Source organism: Rhea pennata, chromosome 5, assembly GCF_028389875.1.
Source record: "Rhea pennata isolate bPtePen1 chromosome 5, bPtePen1.pri, whole genome shotgun sequence".
In the NCBI taxonomy this organism is placed as follows: domain Eukaryota; kingdom Metazoa; phylum Chordata; class Aves; order Rheiformes; family Rheidae; genus Rhea; species Rhea pennata.
Genome location: NC_084667.1, coordinates 17,596,601 through 17,611,859, shown reverse-complemented (window position 1 = coordinate 17,611,859; position 15,259 = coordinate 17,596,601). Strand labels below are relative to the sequence as shown.

Genomic DNA, 15,259 nt, shown 5'->3' with positions numbered 1-15,259 from the left:
TTCCCCCTCATAAAACCTTCGGAGGGGCAGGTGCTGCTGCTGCTGCACTTCAGCTTGTTAATGGCAGTTTGCAAACTAGCTTAACTTGGTAAACCTGCTCTGGCTGGGCAAGGTGGTGGAAGAGGTCAGCAAAGGCAGCAGGTTTGATGGCCCCTCCTTGGGGTTGGTGGGTGCGTGGGGAGTAACGCCTGCTAAATCGGCTGTGCTGTCTGCTGGAGAGCCAGCATGCAGGTGCACCAGCCTGGGCGCTGCCCTCGTCTGCTCCCCGAGAGCCTGGCCACCGCAGCCGTCTTCACGGGCCAGGTGCGGCAGCGTTTGCTCTCATGCTACTCAGAGATACGGCAGCAAGCACCTTCCCCGCTGCCTCCTCCTCCACCAACCTGCTCCTGCTAACCTGGCCCCCAAGAGGGCTGCAGCTGAGCCCTGCGGCCCCTGGGCTGCCTCTCCTGGAGAGGACGGAGGCGAGTGGGGCCGTGCAGCCTCCGACGAGCTCTTGCACAACGCGTGGGGCCGGCCGGGCTGCCCACCATGCAGTGAGCGACGGAGGTGTTCAGAGCTAGCCGCATCAGCGTGCTGCATGTTACTCTTACGAAGCAGCTGGCAGTAAAATGCCAACCAAATAAATGGCTTGATTGCCCCATTATTAGTTACTAAATTAATCCTTTTGTCAGCACTTAACAAACGCTGAGCTGTTGGCTCCTGGCCTTACCCCAGTAGAAGGGGCGCAGGCACAAGCCTCCCTGCCAGGCCGCCGCACTCCGCGCCCCGCAGCGCTGGGGCAGGCCGGGGGCACAGGGGGGCTGTCGCCGGTTCTGAGCAGCTCCTCACTCGCCACCTCCAGCCCGGGCACGCAGCCCGGCTGAAACGGTATTCCTGCCATTCACCACCAGCGTTGTCTCGCTGATTAACTGAAAGGTTGACCTGCTGGCTGCCTGATTAGCTGGTTCCCAGGAGCATGGGCAGCTCTCCCACGAGGCAAGGAGCAGCACCTGCAGAAAAGGCCTCGGGGAGTTAGTGAGTGTGAGGGCGGTGGGCTTTTCTTAGCTTCCTGAGCTGGGAAAAGTGGCCGTCATCCTTGCAAACGCAAACCTGCATGAAAAGCCAGCAGCTGTGAAGCCAAAATTTCCTATCTTCAGATGCTGTCATCCTGCTTTGGGGGTCTAGACCAGCCTTCCTCTGGCCCCAAATACCTCACATGTACTAGTCTTTAAAACAAAGCAAGGAATTGAGTTTAAAAGTCTGATCCAAAATGTTCTTACCATTTCAATCAGTAAATGCACTCGCAACAAAATGGCTTTCAAATCACGGTTGAAAGCCATGTCCTAGTTTAAGCAGGGACTGAGATTCAGCCCTGCTTGGTGCCTCATTCAGAGCCCTTAGGGGAGAGATCTGATTTCCCATGGAATCTCTAACATCTTCGTTCAACTGCATTTCCTCTGCTCATTTTCCCCCACTGGAAACAAGAATGAGCATAACAAAGGTTTTTATCCTCAAATTTTACTGTAATTAAAATACAGAGATGCAGAATATTCCCAGAAACACACTGCAAAACAAACCAAGCAAACAGATTCAGTAAGAAACCAATTACAGACAATGAAATGATAAAGAACAAAAGTGTTCTCTGGAGCCCAGCACCGTGCACGGGACTCCGTGGCCACAGTGACAGTTTAGGGTTTCCAAAGGGCTCTTAGGCTCACGCAGAAGCAGGGACGGGCCCTGATATCCTGTCCCAGCAGCTCTGTGGCTCTCCTCATCCATCTCCACGTTATTCCATTTTAACAAGAATGACTTTGCAATGGAGACACAGAAATGACCCCCACAGAAGAACAAGAGCCAACAAGGAAATCCAGAGGAAAAGAAGTGGGTTAGGTTTCTCCACAGATAAAACACAACTGGAAAAAGGGGCGGAAGACACGCACTTCTCGCACAGCCAGGGGAGCTGTGGGAGCAGAGTCATTCACTTTGCCTCCCAGCCATAATGAAGGTCTCAGTAAGAGCTTCAGAGACCTGGATCTGGGAGCAGGACAAAAAGCTAAGAAAAGCAAGTAAACAATAATGAGATGAGCAAACGAAAAAGGGAGGAAAGGAAGTGCCTGTAGCTTCTCCTCTCAGCTGCCTTGGGGCATGGGGATCCCCAGCTGGGGCAGGGCCCAGAGCTGCTTGATGGCCACATTCCAGTCCCTCAACAGGAAGAGAATCTAGCACACAGCAAAAACCTGCGTGAGGCATAAGCAGGAGCTGATCTGGCCCATGGACCACCTATTGGGCAACCTGATCTAGCTACTCAGAAACATCTAGTATTTGTCACTACTGTGGAAGCAGGATGTAAGCCAGGAGCGGAACAACATACACCAAACCCTATGTTCTTCTACTCCCCCCCCCCCCGCCCCATTCTTCCCTAGGACAAATTCCAACACATTCATCCCCTAACTCAGGGCCTGTCCTAGGAAATAATTTCCCCTCCCCACTCCTCCTTTTCTTGCTCCTCTACTCTTTCTTTCCCCTTTCTCCCGGCCACAGTCCCCTCACCTCCTCCTGTAACAGTCTCAGCTCACCTGCTTCCTATCACCAGACAACTGATGATCTTCCTTGCACTGGCCCTCTTCACTCCTCCATACCACCCAAAACCCTCAGTTCCTCCTTGCACCTTTCTCCTACCCCCTCCTATCTGGTATCTGGTACAATTTTTGCCAAATGTTGGGTTTTGGCCCTCTCACCAAGAAGGGGCTATAGGAGAAGGACTGCATCAGTGGTTAGGATGGATCCTGACCTGGCTGAAGTATCTGCAGTGGGGGAGAAGGAAAGATGGGGCATCTGTCAGGTACCAGCGGCTTCCCCATCTGATCTAGATCCTATCATACTGCAACCAGAGCTGTGAAGAAGTGTCTTTGTTCTTAGACTGGGAATACTGTGTTTCTTCTACTCTGGCATGGAGAGCGCACAGAAAAGCAGCCTGGGGTCGCCTGGATTACCAATACTCTTAAACAGATGTACCTCCCAGCAGTCTTTGAGTCCTGCATGTTTATATATTAAATACCTAATAAGTCTGAGGCCATGGTTCTCAAGTAGATTTAATCCTCTATCCCTACCTGCTAGTCTGCCCTCCTCGAAAACATTTATGATCCATGAGCTCTCCATTAGCTGGGCTCTAAGAACAGTGATGTAGAATGTGAGCTTCCCTCACCTTTCTTCTCTGGGCCATCCCTCAAGGCCATGGCAGTTCCAGAACAAAGAGCTTTAGTCCATTTATTACAAGGACACACTGTGAGAGAAGGGAAGAGTAGAAAGAAAACTATCGCAGAACCTTAAGACCCATATGACATTCCTTAATGTGCCTTAACCACATTTGCCACGCCTGCTCTGCACACACAGTGCCTGCGCACAACAGCCTGGGAAGGATTTATTGCCCAGAGCTTTTCCTCCCCCTGCCAAAATGGCAGCAAGAGCCTGTGTGTGATACTGGTCAGCCACAAGCATGATGAGCTTCCCATCGTGTGCCTAGGGATGGCTAGAAAAGGAAAGCCCCATACATACCTCCTGTCTACGCAGGCAGTTATGAAGAAGACTGCTTCTGTCTCAACTGGTAGGAAACTGCATCTTCCTTGAGAGGCTTTCTGACTGCTTAGTTATGCACAGGCAGCTTTTAGCTTTGGGGTTAGAGATGGATTGAGAAGCAAGCTATGATCTGGAATAAGAAATGAGATGCGCTCAGGGAGAGTGGTGAACAGAGATCTGTGCAGTGCAAACTGCCCTCCTGCTCTGCAGGGGGGTCAGGACAAAAGAAGAACAGATGAGACTTCTTCAGGCCTTGCTAACTGCCACGAACATCCCAGCAAAGTGCAGACACACATCAAGGCCTGATCCTCCTGTGAAGCTGCTGCCTTCAGAGAAAAATACAGCACATCTGGGTCAACTTGGCCTTCAAGAGAACAAAAGAGATGAAGAGGGGAAATGCACACACATGCCAAATGCTGTTTCCTCTTCAGAAACAAAGATGTAGGTTAAGCCACTGTCATGCTATCAAGAGTAACACAATGTGGAGATCAGAAACTTCTTGCTACTGCAAACGGCAGGACCACTGCCCAGCATGGTTATGGAGAGAGACTAACACCAGTGGGCCTAGCACAGGGACACAGGCAATTTAAGTCAGGTCCAAAATGTGGATTTAATAGAGGTCAGAATCAAAACCACTTCACAAGTTCAAGAACATAAAATGGTTGGGTTTTTTGTACTTAAATATTCCCTGATGTTTAAGTCCTAAGCATAACAAAACAGCCAGAAAGTGAAATGACCTCCAACAGGAAATGAAAACCAAGGAAGTTGGCTTCAGTGTCCAAAAAATAGGGCAGAAAGTAAACAAAGAGCAAGGATGGGAGAAAGGACATTTTTCACATTCCTTTGGTTTTAATAAACTACACTGCTGGGCTACATAGGGGAAAAATGCCCTCTAAAACATGATTGTTACTTTTACCAGGTCCCTGCATAAAAACTGTATGCTGGAAGCGCCAAAGATGATTATATAAACTCCTCTGCAGCAGTCGCATAGTTTTGTCTACCTGGCTGAAAACACGCCTGTGCACTGATACACACACACACACAGGCTAATACATATGCATATTTGTAAAATACAGCACAAACACTGCTTCACTTGCCTACGCATCCAACATCTAACAACCTAGGCTACTAACCTGCCAAAGCCAGGAAAGGCAGAGTTAATGTTGGAACCTGTGGCTTTCCTCATTCCAAGAACTTCAGGAGACCCTGGAGAGAGAGAGTGTGTGTGTGTATGTGTGTGATGCCACGTGACACTTAGAGCATCACGGGACAGTCCAAGGATGGATACGACTCCCAGATGAATGCAGGTGTTTGGGTTTCTGCGGCACTAAGAGTTTGGGTGGGCTATTTAGTGCAACACGGTCATTCAGAAGAGCTGGGCTGGAGCCCCTAGAGCAGTGGAAAAGGAGTGACTGGTGCCAGGTCCAGGCTCGCTGCCACTGGAGCACACTTGCCCCCTCAGGGAAACATTCTCCAAGGCAGCTCAGGCCACTCACCAGCAGGCCACTGCTCCAGAGGTGCTAAGTCACAGGGTGGGCAATATTCTCTCACATCCCGTCCCTGCCACCCTGGAACAGAATTTAGGTGCCATTTGGTAACACACTTGCTCATGGTTACCAGAGACATCTACAGAGTGAGAGTGTGGCCTGGAGTTAAATCGCCCCTGTTGCAGATGAGGACACTGCAAGGACTTCAAGGGGTAAAGCCCAAGGGTGCAGTTAGTCTCTGTGTGGCGAGGGCCCCTCTGCCCTCTCACTGGAGGAGCACCACTACCTCCTGCTGTAGTGTAACAGTGGTCTGCCAGATACCACTGTCAGCAATTCCCCCAAATGGGAACATACAGCAGATTTCATTCTCCTGCACCTTACCAAGGAAATACGCCTGAGGGATCAATGGTTTGGGACATACGATACACTTGTGTAGCATCATCCCAGGAGATGCTCTGCTGCACTTGAGTGTTCCTTCTCTGAAGGGTGAAATTCAGCCAGGGAGTAAGTGACTGGGAGCAGCTTGTAGGATGGGACCAGCAAAGAAAAGGTAAGAGGTGTAAGGCAGGAGGGAGGCTTCCCCCTCTTCACAGTATCTCTCCTATATATAAACGGGACTTTCTTCTACAGTTCTCCCCCAGGCAAACCCCCAAACACACCACTCAGGGCCAAGGGTGGGCGTGCTTCAGGAGCTGTCTCCCCAGCTGAAGTTGAATTCAACTATACAGATCACGCTTCAAGCCAGGCATAATTCTTCCCCCTCCTCCCTTATCCCTCACCACCTCCAAGCAGATGGAGCCTTGCACCATCTCCCACCCTTCTGTGCTCTGAAGAGCAAAAAGGGAGGAAGGAAACTGCAAGACAGAGACAACTGCGCCTTTAAAATCCTTGGAGTAGAGATGGTTCTCAGAAGGTGATGGGAGTGAAAGGCATTAACAGCGGCTCTGTGAGCTTTGAGCCAGGCAGGCGGTGTTGAGCAGACTGCAGCTGGAGTCTGCTTGGGTGCTTTACCCTCCCTGAAGTGGCTGCTTCCAATTCAAAGAGGTGCTGCGGAGGGGGAGAGTATGGACAGGTTGATCTTTCGGAAGGGAGCTGCGATGGGGATTAGTCAGCTTTGTCCTTCTTCTTTGCGGTGAAAGGGACTTTGCTGGCAACTGCACTGCCTACAGCTCCAACACCACCGGTCACTGCTGAGACACTGCCCTTCACCAGTCCAACGCCAGCAGCAGGGACACTGGTCACAGCTGTTTTGGTGAGCTCCAGGCTCTTGCTGCCCACCCAGGCAACTCCTCCCAGCGTGGCCCCCACAGCTCCCCGGGTGATACTGAACAAGCCACCCGTCACTCTCCAGATCACGCCAGCCTGCTGCTGTGGATGGTCTTTGGTGGCATCTGCAGGGAAAGAAAGAAAGGAGAAAGAGTCAGAAGTTCTCACGACCACAGAATGTACCAGCCCAGAGGGGTTCTCCACCACCACAGCACATGCTCCAATATGTGCAGTACCTTTCCTCAGTACCTTTTAGTGCCTGAAGGAGGAACTATGGCAATGCCAGGCATATTGCTTGCTAGGAGAGGACTTGGGAGGAGAGACAGTAGGAAGAGAACTGCCCACATAACAGAGAAAGGAAGAAGGCGGCTCAATTACCTCTCCAAACTCTCAAGTCTCTGTGCTGCAATTTGAAGCAAATCCCACTAACAAGAGATGTAATTTTCCTCTCATGTATGTTGACTAATGCCAGTAAATCATGAAGACTAACACCAGCAGAGAAGGCACAAACTGCAGATAGCAACTGCTGAAGTTAGCTTGGCCTACAGGTCCTTGGAAGCATCTGTATCAAGGTAGGTCTGCACTAATGTCAAATGAGTGACTGAGGCACAATACAGACCCATCTGCAGGAACTGTAACTTAGCTAGCACAGACAGTAAACCAGAGTAAAGACACAGTGACATGGACTTTACCTCGCATTGTACAAGCCCTCCAGAGATCTCAGCTACATACTTAATAGTGTTACTGTGCTTAAGTTGATACACCATGTCACTGTTGGTTTAGCTGTGCCAATTGGATCGCGGCCAGCATAATATACCCACCAAAGCTGCCATCACACCTGCCCACAACACTGCAGACATAACATTCACAACTTGCCAGTTCTTGGAAAAGGGCTAACTCTCAACTGCTACTCACGGGACTCAAACCTGACAGCTCTGATGCCATCTTCCACACAATCCTCTCACCTTGCATCAGCTACCAACACTGCACATAAGCAGCAAAAGAGGAGCTGTTCTTTTACTGGGGTGAGACATTTTGGACACTCTGGCTTCTGATTCACTGCCAGTTCCACACACGAGATGAGTTACTAACAATTGCAGAAATACGACAAAGCAATCCTGGCAGGAAAAAAAGCAGGCACCAGCTGGGAAGACAGAAGCCCTGGAGTAGCAGCATCCTTTCTAACACATTCCCTACTCAGAAGACTCTGCACAGTGTTAATGCGGCAGGAGGACTTCTGTTGGGATGTGTGCCCCAGTTCCTGAGAAGTGGGGAAATGGCACAAATGAAAGTGGCTTTCTGAAAGCCTGCATAATATCGTGGCATGATGATGTCTCTGTAGAGTGCCCAGGCCAGGGATCCGGCCAGCTCTAGTCACTCTCTCAGAGCAGAGCACTGCTGAGGCTCCATCAGCGCCCTAAGAAATGAGCTGCTCTGCACTGGGCTCTCCTGTGCTCACTCGTTCCCCAGAGCAGGTGCAGGAACCAGGTCAGGTATCTGTTACTAGGACCAAAGACTGAGATACCTCAGCTGAGGCACTGCAACCCTGTTCCAGTGCCTGCCCAGGCTGGACTGTACAAATGGACTAACCACTAATCCAAGTGAATGAACAGGCTCAATACAGCTAATTGCAGACAGTCAAGAGCTGCTAGCTGAATGCACTTGCTCTTTATAGGTCTTCTTAGACACTCTCAGACTCACCATCCTTTCGCTAAAGCTCACTGCTCCTTTAAAGAAAGCCACCTTATTTATCTGCTCACTGCCAGCTAATCAGCTGCATCTTTCTTTCATCGTAAATAATATCTCAAGCAACAGAAAATTCGACCTGGAAAACCCTCTTTGATATCTCCACCCACTTTCATTTCCATGCACATTAGAGCATTGATTTAGGCACTGGATTTCCTTTGCTAGCAAGCAAAGGGCTTGGGAGTGCTGGAAAGCAGACTGAATAGCTAATCAAGTCGCAAGGCCTTAGCATGCCACACACCCTGGTTGATGGAGATGTCAGACCTACTCAGTCTTCGCAAACATGTTCCTTTTAGTGTTACTAACATGTCTCACCCTGTATCTTTCATCACATCCTCCATTTACTGTACTTCTGCCAAACTATACTGTGAATTCTTTTGAGCAGACACTGTCTTCCTGTTGTCCATATGACACATAACACAGTAGGGTCTCTAAGTGCTCCTGGAAAACAAGTCCTCCCCCTCCTTTTTTTCAAACAAGCCAACCAGAAATATGACACAAAACACTCAGCAGCAGCAGGGCACAGATTTTATCCTTGGATGCACTGGGTGCCCCAGGGTTCTGGACGCACATGGCTGAAGGGAGAATGTGACCTTGCCAAACAGATCGGAGCTGCTGCCTTTATCACAAGTGCTCAGGCAGACTGAAGACCAGCTGATCAGAGGAGGAACTCCCAGGCTGCACTGTGTCATCTGTGGGAAAGGGCGATGTTGCAGACCTTTCAGAAAGCAACTTAAGATGTCTTTAGAATTCCACACAACTTTTCAAATTACTAACTTTTAGACACAGGAGTTTACATTAGGAGATTGGCCTCTTGTGCCCAATTTTTCTAAAATGCTGCAGATTTTTGAGTTTTCACTCAAAAAATGAGTTGTCACAGGTTTTCTCCTGAGCCTCCTCCAGGCTAGACAACAGCTTTTGCTTGCTGTAAGGAGTTACTGTCTGGTGTTCACCAGTTCTGAAGAACTGGAATAAGCCTTTGATTAGACTCCCACATTTTTCCAAATAATCTGAGTTGCAAAAATGGAGTTTGACAGGGGCCTGCACAGGATTTCTATTATACTCTGAGTCGCTACAATTCTACCCCATCTATGATGTATTGCTTGCCTATTCCTCAATAACTTCTTTAAATATTTTCCCCTCTTCCTAGTGGCTACTGAGACTTCCTGGCATCATTTCCAGTTCAGTTGCCAGCCCCACACTTGATGCAAACAGCTTATTCAGTTCAGCAATTTTAGTGTTTTGTCTTCAGACCAAGAGCAGGAAGAACAGAGAGCATTTAGAAATCCACCAGAATTCAAAGTGAGCCTCTAGTCAGTGAAGCCCTAGAAAATTAAGACTAGTTCTCCAAATGAGTGGGATGCAGTCTCATGGGTCTCATGTTCCCCCTTTGCTGTATGGGAAAGCAGGATCCTTCTTGTTCCATTAGAAAACTGCAATGCAGAAGTCTGGGCATTAAATACCTAACCATGTGCTCAGCTGCAGAATCATGAACTGTACAAGTGCTGCAATAATCTTCCTGGCTCTCCCCCGGTAAACCTGAGCCTGAGTTTACACAGACCCCTCTCTTTGAGGAGGCTTTAAAGCTCTGCCCACATTTCTATTGACTTGAGGCTACTGGAGCTGCCGAGCCATCTGAATAATCCTAACATATAAATCTCCTGGATGATACCTAGATGCCTGCAGGTGGATAGCCCAGGGACTAGTGGGAACTGCAAGGCAACTGCAGACAAAATTGAGGGGACATATTACTCTGCCAGCAAAGAGCTAAAATACATTGGAGAAAGCATGAGGAAATATTAATGAATGTAGACAAGGACAAAGGTTCTTTCTGATTAAGCTAGGTAGAGTCAACAGCGCTGTGGCGCACTGGGGCGTCAGTGTGAGCACTGCAGCCTGCGCCTGGTCTCAGCCACTCTTGTGGCCCTTAAACGCCACAACTATCAGGGAGGAGAGATGGACAACCAGACTCTAGGAAAGAGGGAGGCTGTTCCAGGAGCACCTTCAAGGCTCCAACACAGAAAAGAACCTGTACCATGGGAAAAAAGAAAAAACTCAGATTTGATTAGATTTGTAAGTAAAAGACAAATCCCTTGTAACCCTAACCACTAGGAGCCAGGCCCTTCCTTGGCAGCAAGCTGAAACAAGTCACATTTGTTCTTTACTGCAGACAATGTGTCTAAGACTCTCTAACCGTCCCTGGTTAGTTTGTCTTCAGGACTGCAATAAACCCCATAGTAAGCTGTCATGTAAGATAAGCATCGGATTTACAGTGCAAATTAGTCTCTCAGATAATGGAGTGAGCTAAGCATTTTGTTGGCACAGAGGAGCCCAGATTAAGGGAGAGACTGACAGCAGAGATGAAATACACAAAATAATCAGAGAGACAGACACACAGCCAGAGCACGGGAACAGTTCTGCTCCCTCGAGCCTGCTGCAGCCCATGCTGCTCATGAAAGCCCTTCACCATCTGTCAAGCCATTTTCAAGGCCTGGCCTTTTCAAGGGTCCCTTCAGCTTCATGTCATCCCATGTCAATGTAGAATAGAAGAAGAAGAAAAAAAATAAATGAATAAAATGCACTCCTGTATGTATGCTGATTCTCTGCTCTGAGGTCAGCACCTCCACACAACAGACTTTCCTCCTTAGCTGAAGCCTTCTGCAGTTCATTTCTGCACTGAACACGGATCCTACCTGCTGGTGCTCCAGACAAAACCATCCTTTCTCATACTGAGAATATCTATGGCTTGGGGCAGCAGTGAGATCAGTTTGTCAGAACTAACAGATACAATTTTTAAAGCTGTCATGGTGACTGCTCAGGCCTTTGCATTTTATTTATTTGGTGAGACAAAACTATACCCTATGCTGATGCCCAGTATAAATGGAACAGGCAATATTCTTCCCCATTGCACCTGCTGGTAGGTGATACAACAGGCAAAGAGAATCCTTTACTTTAAAAAGAATTTGTATGAGTTGTTCTTTCCTAGTAACTTATAGGAACAGTCTGAAGTCAGGAAAGCAGTGTCAGGGAGTAGCTTTGCATATTTGGGACATTTCTGTCCCAGTCAAGCCCCAGGAGAAGGAGCTGGGCTGACTCAGTACACCAAAATGTAAGCAGTAGTGTCATCAATTTATTCTGCAGCAGAAGTGAGAGGAAGGATGAGATTGCTAGTTTAAGTCTAAATCTTCCTCTGACAGCTATTAATTGACCACTGCAGTGTTAGGTAGTGGATTTAGGCAAACTCCTTTACCTACAGGACAGTGTTATCTGGAGGAAAAAGCAAGGGGTGGAGGGTCAGCTACTTATACACTCTAGTCCCAGCTTTGGTGCTGACTTTTAAGCAGCTGAGCAAGTCATGCTCTCTTTTAAGGCCTTTGCACCATTGTGATTATGAACGTATGATTTTCTTAAAGCCTTGGTCACTGAGTCACAGAGACTGTATGGGAGAGAAGATTCCAGTCCTGATACTTCTTGGAGAAAAACCTGAAAGTTTGATTCAAGTGCACTCTTAAAGCACTGAGAACCCCACACAGATTACTGATATTTCTACCCTTGCAATCCTTTGAGCCTGCCTTAATTTGAAATGCATGGGGCTGGCACTGCTGCCTCTCTTCTCCTTCTGTAAAGTGATGCTGAAGTTAATGATCCCTATTTCCTTATATTGCTGTGATGTGGTGAAGGTTAATTAGGTACAGTGGGCACGACGCTTTGAACTGGGAAATTGTATCACCACAACTGGCACTGACAAATTCCTGTTGACATTCTTAGCAGAGATGCCCACAAGAACTTCCAATTTATCTCCAGAAGATGTTTTCAGATTAAAAACAAGTCCCGAAGACAAGAGAAAAGTGTCCCCCCTCCTCCGATGCCTGCTATGGAGTTACTTAAGTTTATTCTATAGTGAAGATTTTCAGTTTGAATGACCTATTTCTTTTCTTGCACAAGCAACTGAGGAGACATGCTCTGACCATTGGACACAAATGAAATCATGCCGCAGGCCTTCCAGAAGGGCCTTTCTCCAAAGAATGGCTAGCATTACCTTCTCCCAAGCTTCTCACATGTCACTGAAGAAGGGTTAGCCGACCTTTACTATTGACAGTTGTTGCCAGCATTAATGTCTGAGGTGAAGCAACTTCTGTTCCTGTCCTTTCTGGCATTTTAGGATCCAAGATCCTACAGTGTCACAGAAAAGTGTTAAAGACAGCAAAGCCCCTTTTCTTTAACACTTGTGTTTCGTTCCTGCCATCCTTCTCATGCTGCAGCTGTTTGGAAACAGTTCTACAGGCTCGGGAGCTGTGCTCTCCTCAGCCTTGTACTATCATGGCACTGAACGCTACAAACCAAGTTAGCTGCCACCAGCGAAAGGCCTAGAAATGCCACAGTGAGTTTAGCCCTTGAGTTTTATACATTAACTCCCAAGCCCTGCAATCAGCAATATGTACTTGCCTCTTGCTGCAACGCGATTGCTTATGAGGCTGCTGCACACAGCAAAATGGGGGCAGCTGTCTCTGAAACCCAGCTCACCCCAGGGCTCTTCACTGGCACAATGAGCTTTAATTGTTCCTTGCATGTGCCCCAGGAGCATTATTAACTGCTGAAGCATCTACCTCGAAGCACTGAGAGACAGGGTTCAGGAGGGTAAACGAACAGTGATATGGAGTGGCTTGTTTTCCTCGCCCAAGCCTTCAGGGAGAAGCAGTCTAAGCTCTGATTATGGAAGTGTAAGACTGTACTGTGCTTAGAGTTCGCTGGGAATTTTCTGACTAGATCTTTTTTTGCTGGGAAACATCACGTCATGGAAATAGAAATTCTTTGCAAAGACATGCTGGTATTGTTGAAACTTCCACTGGGAAGAGAATTCAGAGAGATGGCCTCAGAGCAGCTACTAAGCCACTGGTTAAAGGCATTTAACCAGCCTCGAGTCAGCCCAAGGACATTCCCCAGCCTCACACACACCTACTAAATGGTCCACACAGCAGCTGTATGCCATTTTTTATTCCTTCTGTAGAAACTGCTTTGCTTTGTAAGAATAGGTATTAATCAGAGGAGGAATATAAACTTATTTGCTCACCTTCCAAGCGCTTTAAATATTAGAGTTAAGATGTGCCCTGAGATGGCTCTCACTCTTATTCTTGGGGGCGGGGGGGGGGGCAGTCCCTTTGTTTTGCCCTTCTGCAGAGCAAGAATGTTTTCTCGGTCTGGATAAATAATCTTCTACGATACCTTATAGGCCATTGCAACTATAAAGTCCCTCTTCAACCAGGATTCTCTGAGACCCTTTTGATTCTTAATCCCTTATTTCCTCTGAAGGTTTACAGTACTTCAGCTACTCTGGTGGCATAGACAAGACATGGTCTCTAATGCTAAAGACCAGGATGATCCACAACCCGGAGATACTGCTCCACCAGCTCTAGAAAAATGCAAGTGAATTGCAGCACCGCCTGCACTGTCTACCAGAAAGAACATGGATCAAGTAGGACTTTGGAAGCCCACTTCTCTTCTCAGCATTACTGCTGACCTCCTCAGTAATGGCTATATTGCCTCTTTCCCCTTCATCTGCCTGCCCTGTTTCAGTCAGGGTCAGTTGTGCATGGCGCAACTGCCCACACGACACGGTGGGGCCCCTTGTGTGGCCGGCAACCAAGAGGCCCGCACAGGCCAGGAGCAGCACCCAGCTCTGCAGAGCCCAGAGTGCCGGGGGAATAATGATCAGCCTCACGGTGCTTCTGAGACACACTCTCCCAGCTCCCTCTGGCATACGTATCCGCTAACTGGAAAGTGAAAAAAGTGCACACAAGCACAAAGCCCTCAAAAGGTTGCCATTCTCTGATTTAGATCGTAAGTGCTCAAGGTTGAGGACTTCTCCCTTTTTATGGGCTTGTACAAGTGCTGGCTTAATGAGACCCTTGTCTTGTTTGAAATAAATGTCATCTCCCACTACAGGGTAAAGGTTGCAAGACAGACGAGCCCACAGGACAGTCTTAGAGCACAGCTACAAGTGGCACTGCCCATTCAAGAAGAAAGCAAGCTGGACCTACCACTGTCTCCATCTCTTTTTCTCAATGTGAAATACACGCAGAAGGTCAGGCTTTTGCTACTGGTCAGACAGATCACTAAAAAACCTACTGGATGTTGTGAGGCCACCCACACTGTGGAGAGATGATCCTAAAAGGCTTCAGATTTCAACTTGCTGCAGGGAATTCTGCATGGCAGCCGCTTCCTCCCCACCCACACCAATCACACCAGGTCCTGCATGAGAAACCACAACTGTGAATTAGGGCAAGTATCAACAGCAAGAGACAGCCAGCAGCTAGGCTTTGCTTTTCCTCTCTGTTGTGTTAAAAGCAAGCGAAATGACCATCAGACTTAGTTTAGTTGAATCTTGTGTCCCTGTCTGCCTGCAATTTATATTTCCAGCTCCAGCTACAACCTCTTGAATCAGTCAAGAGGCTTGCTTAAAAGTCTGACAAGAATGAGCATACAGAGCTCTATCAATAGCTCCTGCCACTCGTCTTGCTATTGGCATCTCATTGCCACTACAGTGAGATTTTGGATCATAAGACCTCTGGGACACGAAGCGCTTCTTTCTGTGAATATACCTATGGCCTAGCACTGTGGATCCTTGATCTCATTTGGAGATCTGTGAGTGGAGCTGTGGCAGCAAACTCGGTGATTTTCAGTGTCATCAAATCTTAATGGTCTGGGGAGAAGAGCATTCAGTTTTAAAATATTACTTCCTTACAAACAATTCTTGCTCGTATTTCTGCGTAGGCTGAAGAGACCATCTTTTTTAGCCTGGTCCTTGACCCATGATAGCTCAACTCTTGTCAGGGCAGATCGCTTACCCCGTCAGTTTTGTAACAGCGGTTGCACACTCTTCACTGAGCTGCTTTCAGTTGCTTGCAATAGTACCTGGCACAAAAAGATCCCAAATGAATTGGAGGCTATTGTTAAACAGCCTTGTTAATTCAGCTCTGATAAAGACACAGTGGAAAAAAATAATCAATATTTGTAAAATGAAAAGGACAAAATCCATAGAGAAATAAAGGTCATTTTCACGGTTCTCTGAGGCCCCTACAAACAATGGAGAGTAAATAACATAATCCAAGCTTATGTAAGAAATGACTTTTCTTCCATGCTCTAGTGCTACCCAGTGGACTTTACACAAAGGCAGAGTTAGCTAAGCCTCCTCTGTCTAGTGAGGC

General features: G+C 47.8%; 1 protein-coding gene across 2 annotated transcripts in view; it reads right to left on the bottom strand.

The window, feature by feature from the left end:
- Positions 1–1,479: 1,479 nt before the first annotated feature.
- The window catches only part of LOC134141158 (transmembrane protein 263-like), a 204,279-nt gene continuing 190,499 nt past the window's right edge, over positions 1,480–15,259 (bottom strand). For both annotated transcript variants that reach the window (XM_062577160.1, XM_062577161.1), the window contains exon 3: positions 1,480–6,433. In XM_062577160.1, coding sequence (XP_062433144.1) covers positions 6,147–6,433 — 287 coding nt within the window. In that variant the 3' untranslated portion in view covers positions 1,480–6,146. The remainder of the gene's footprint in view (positions 6,434–15,259) is intronic.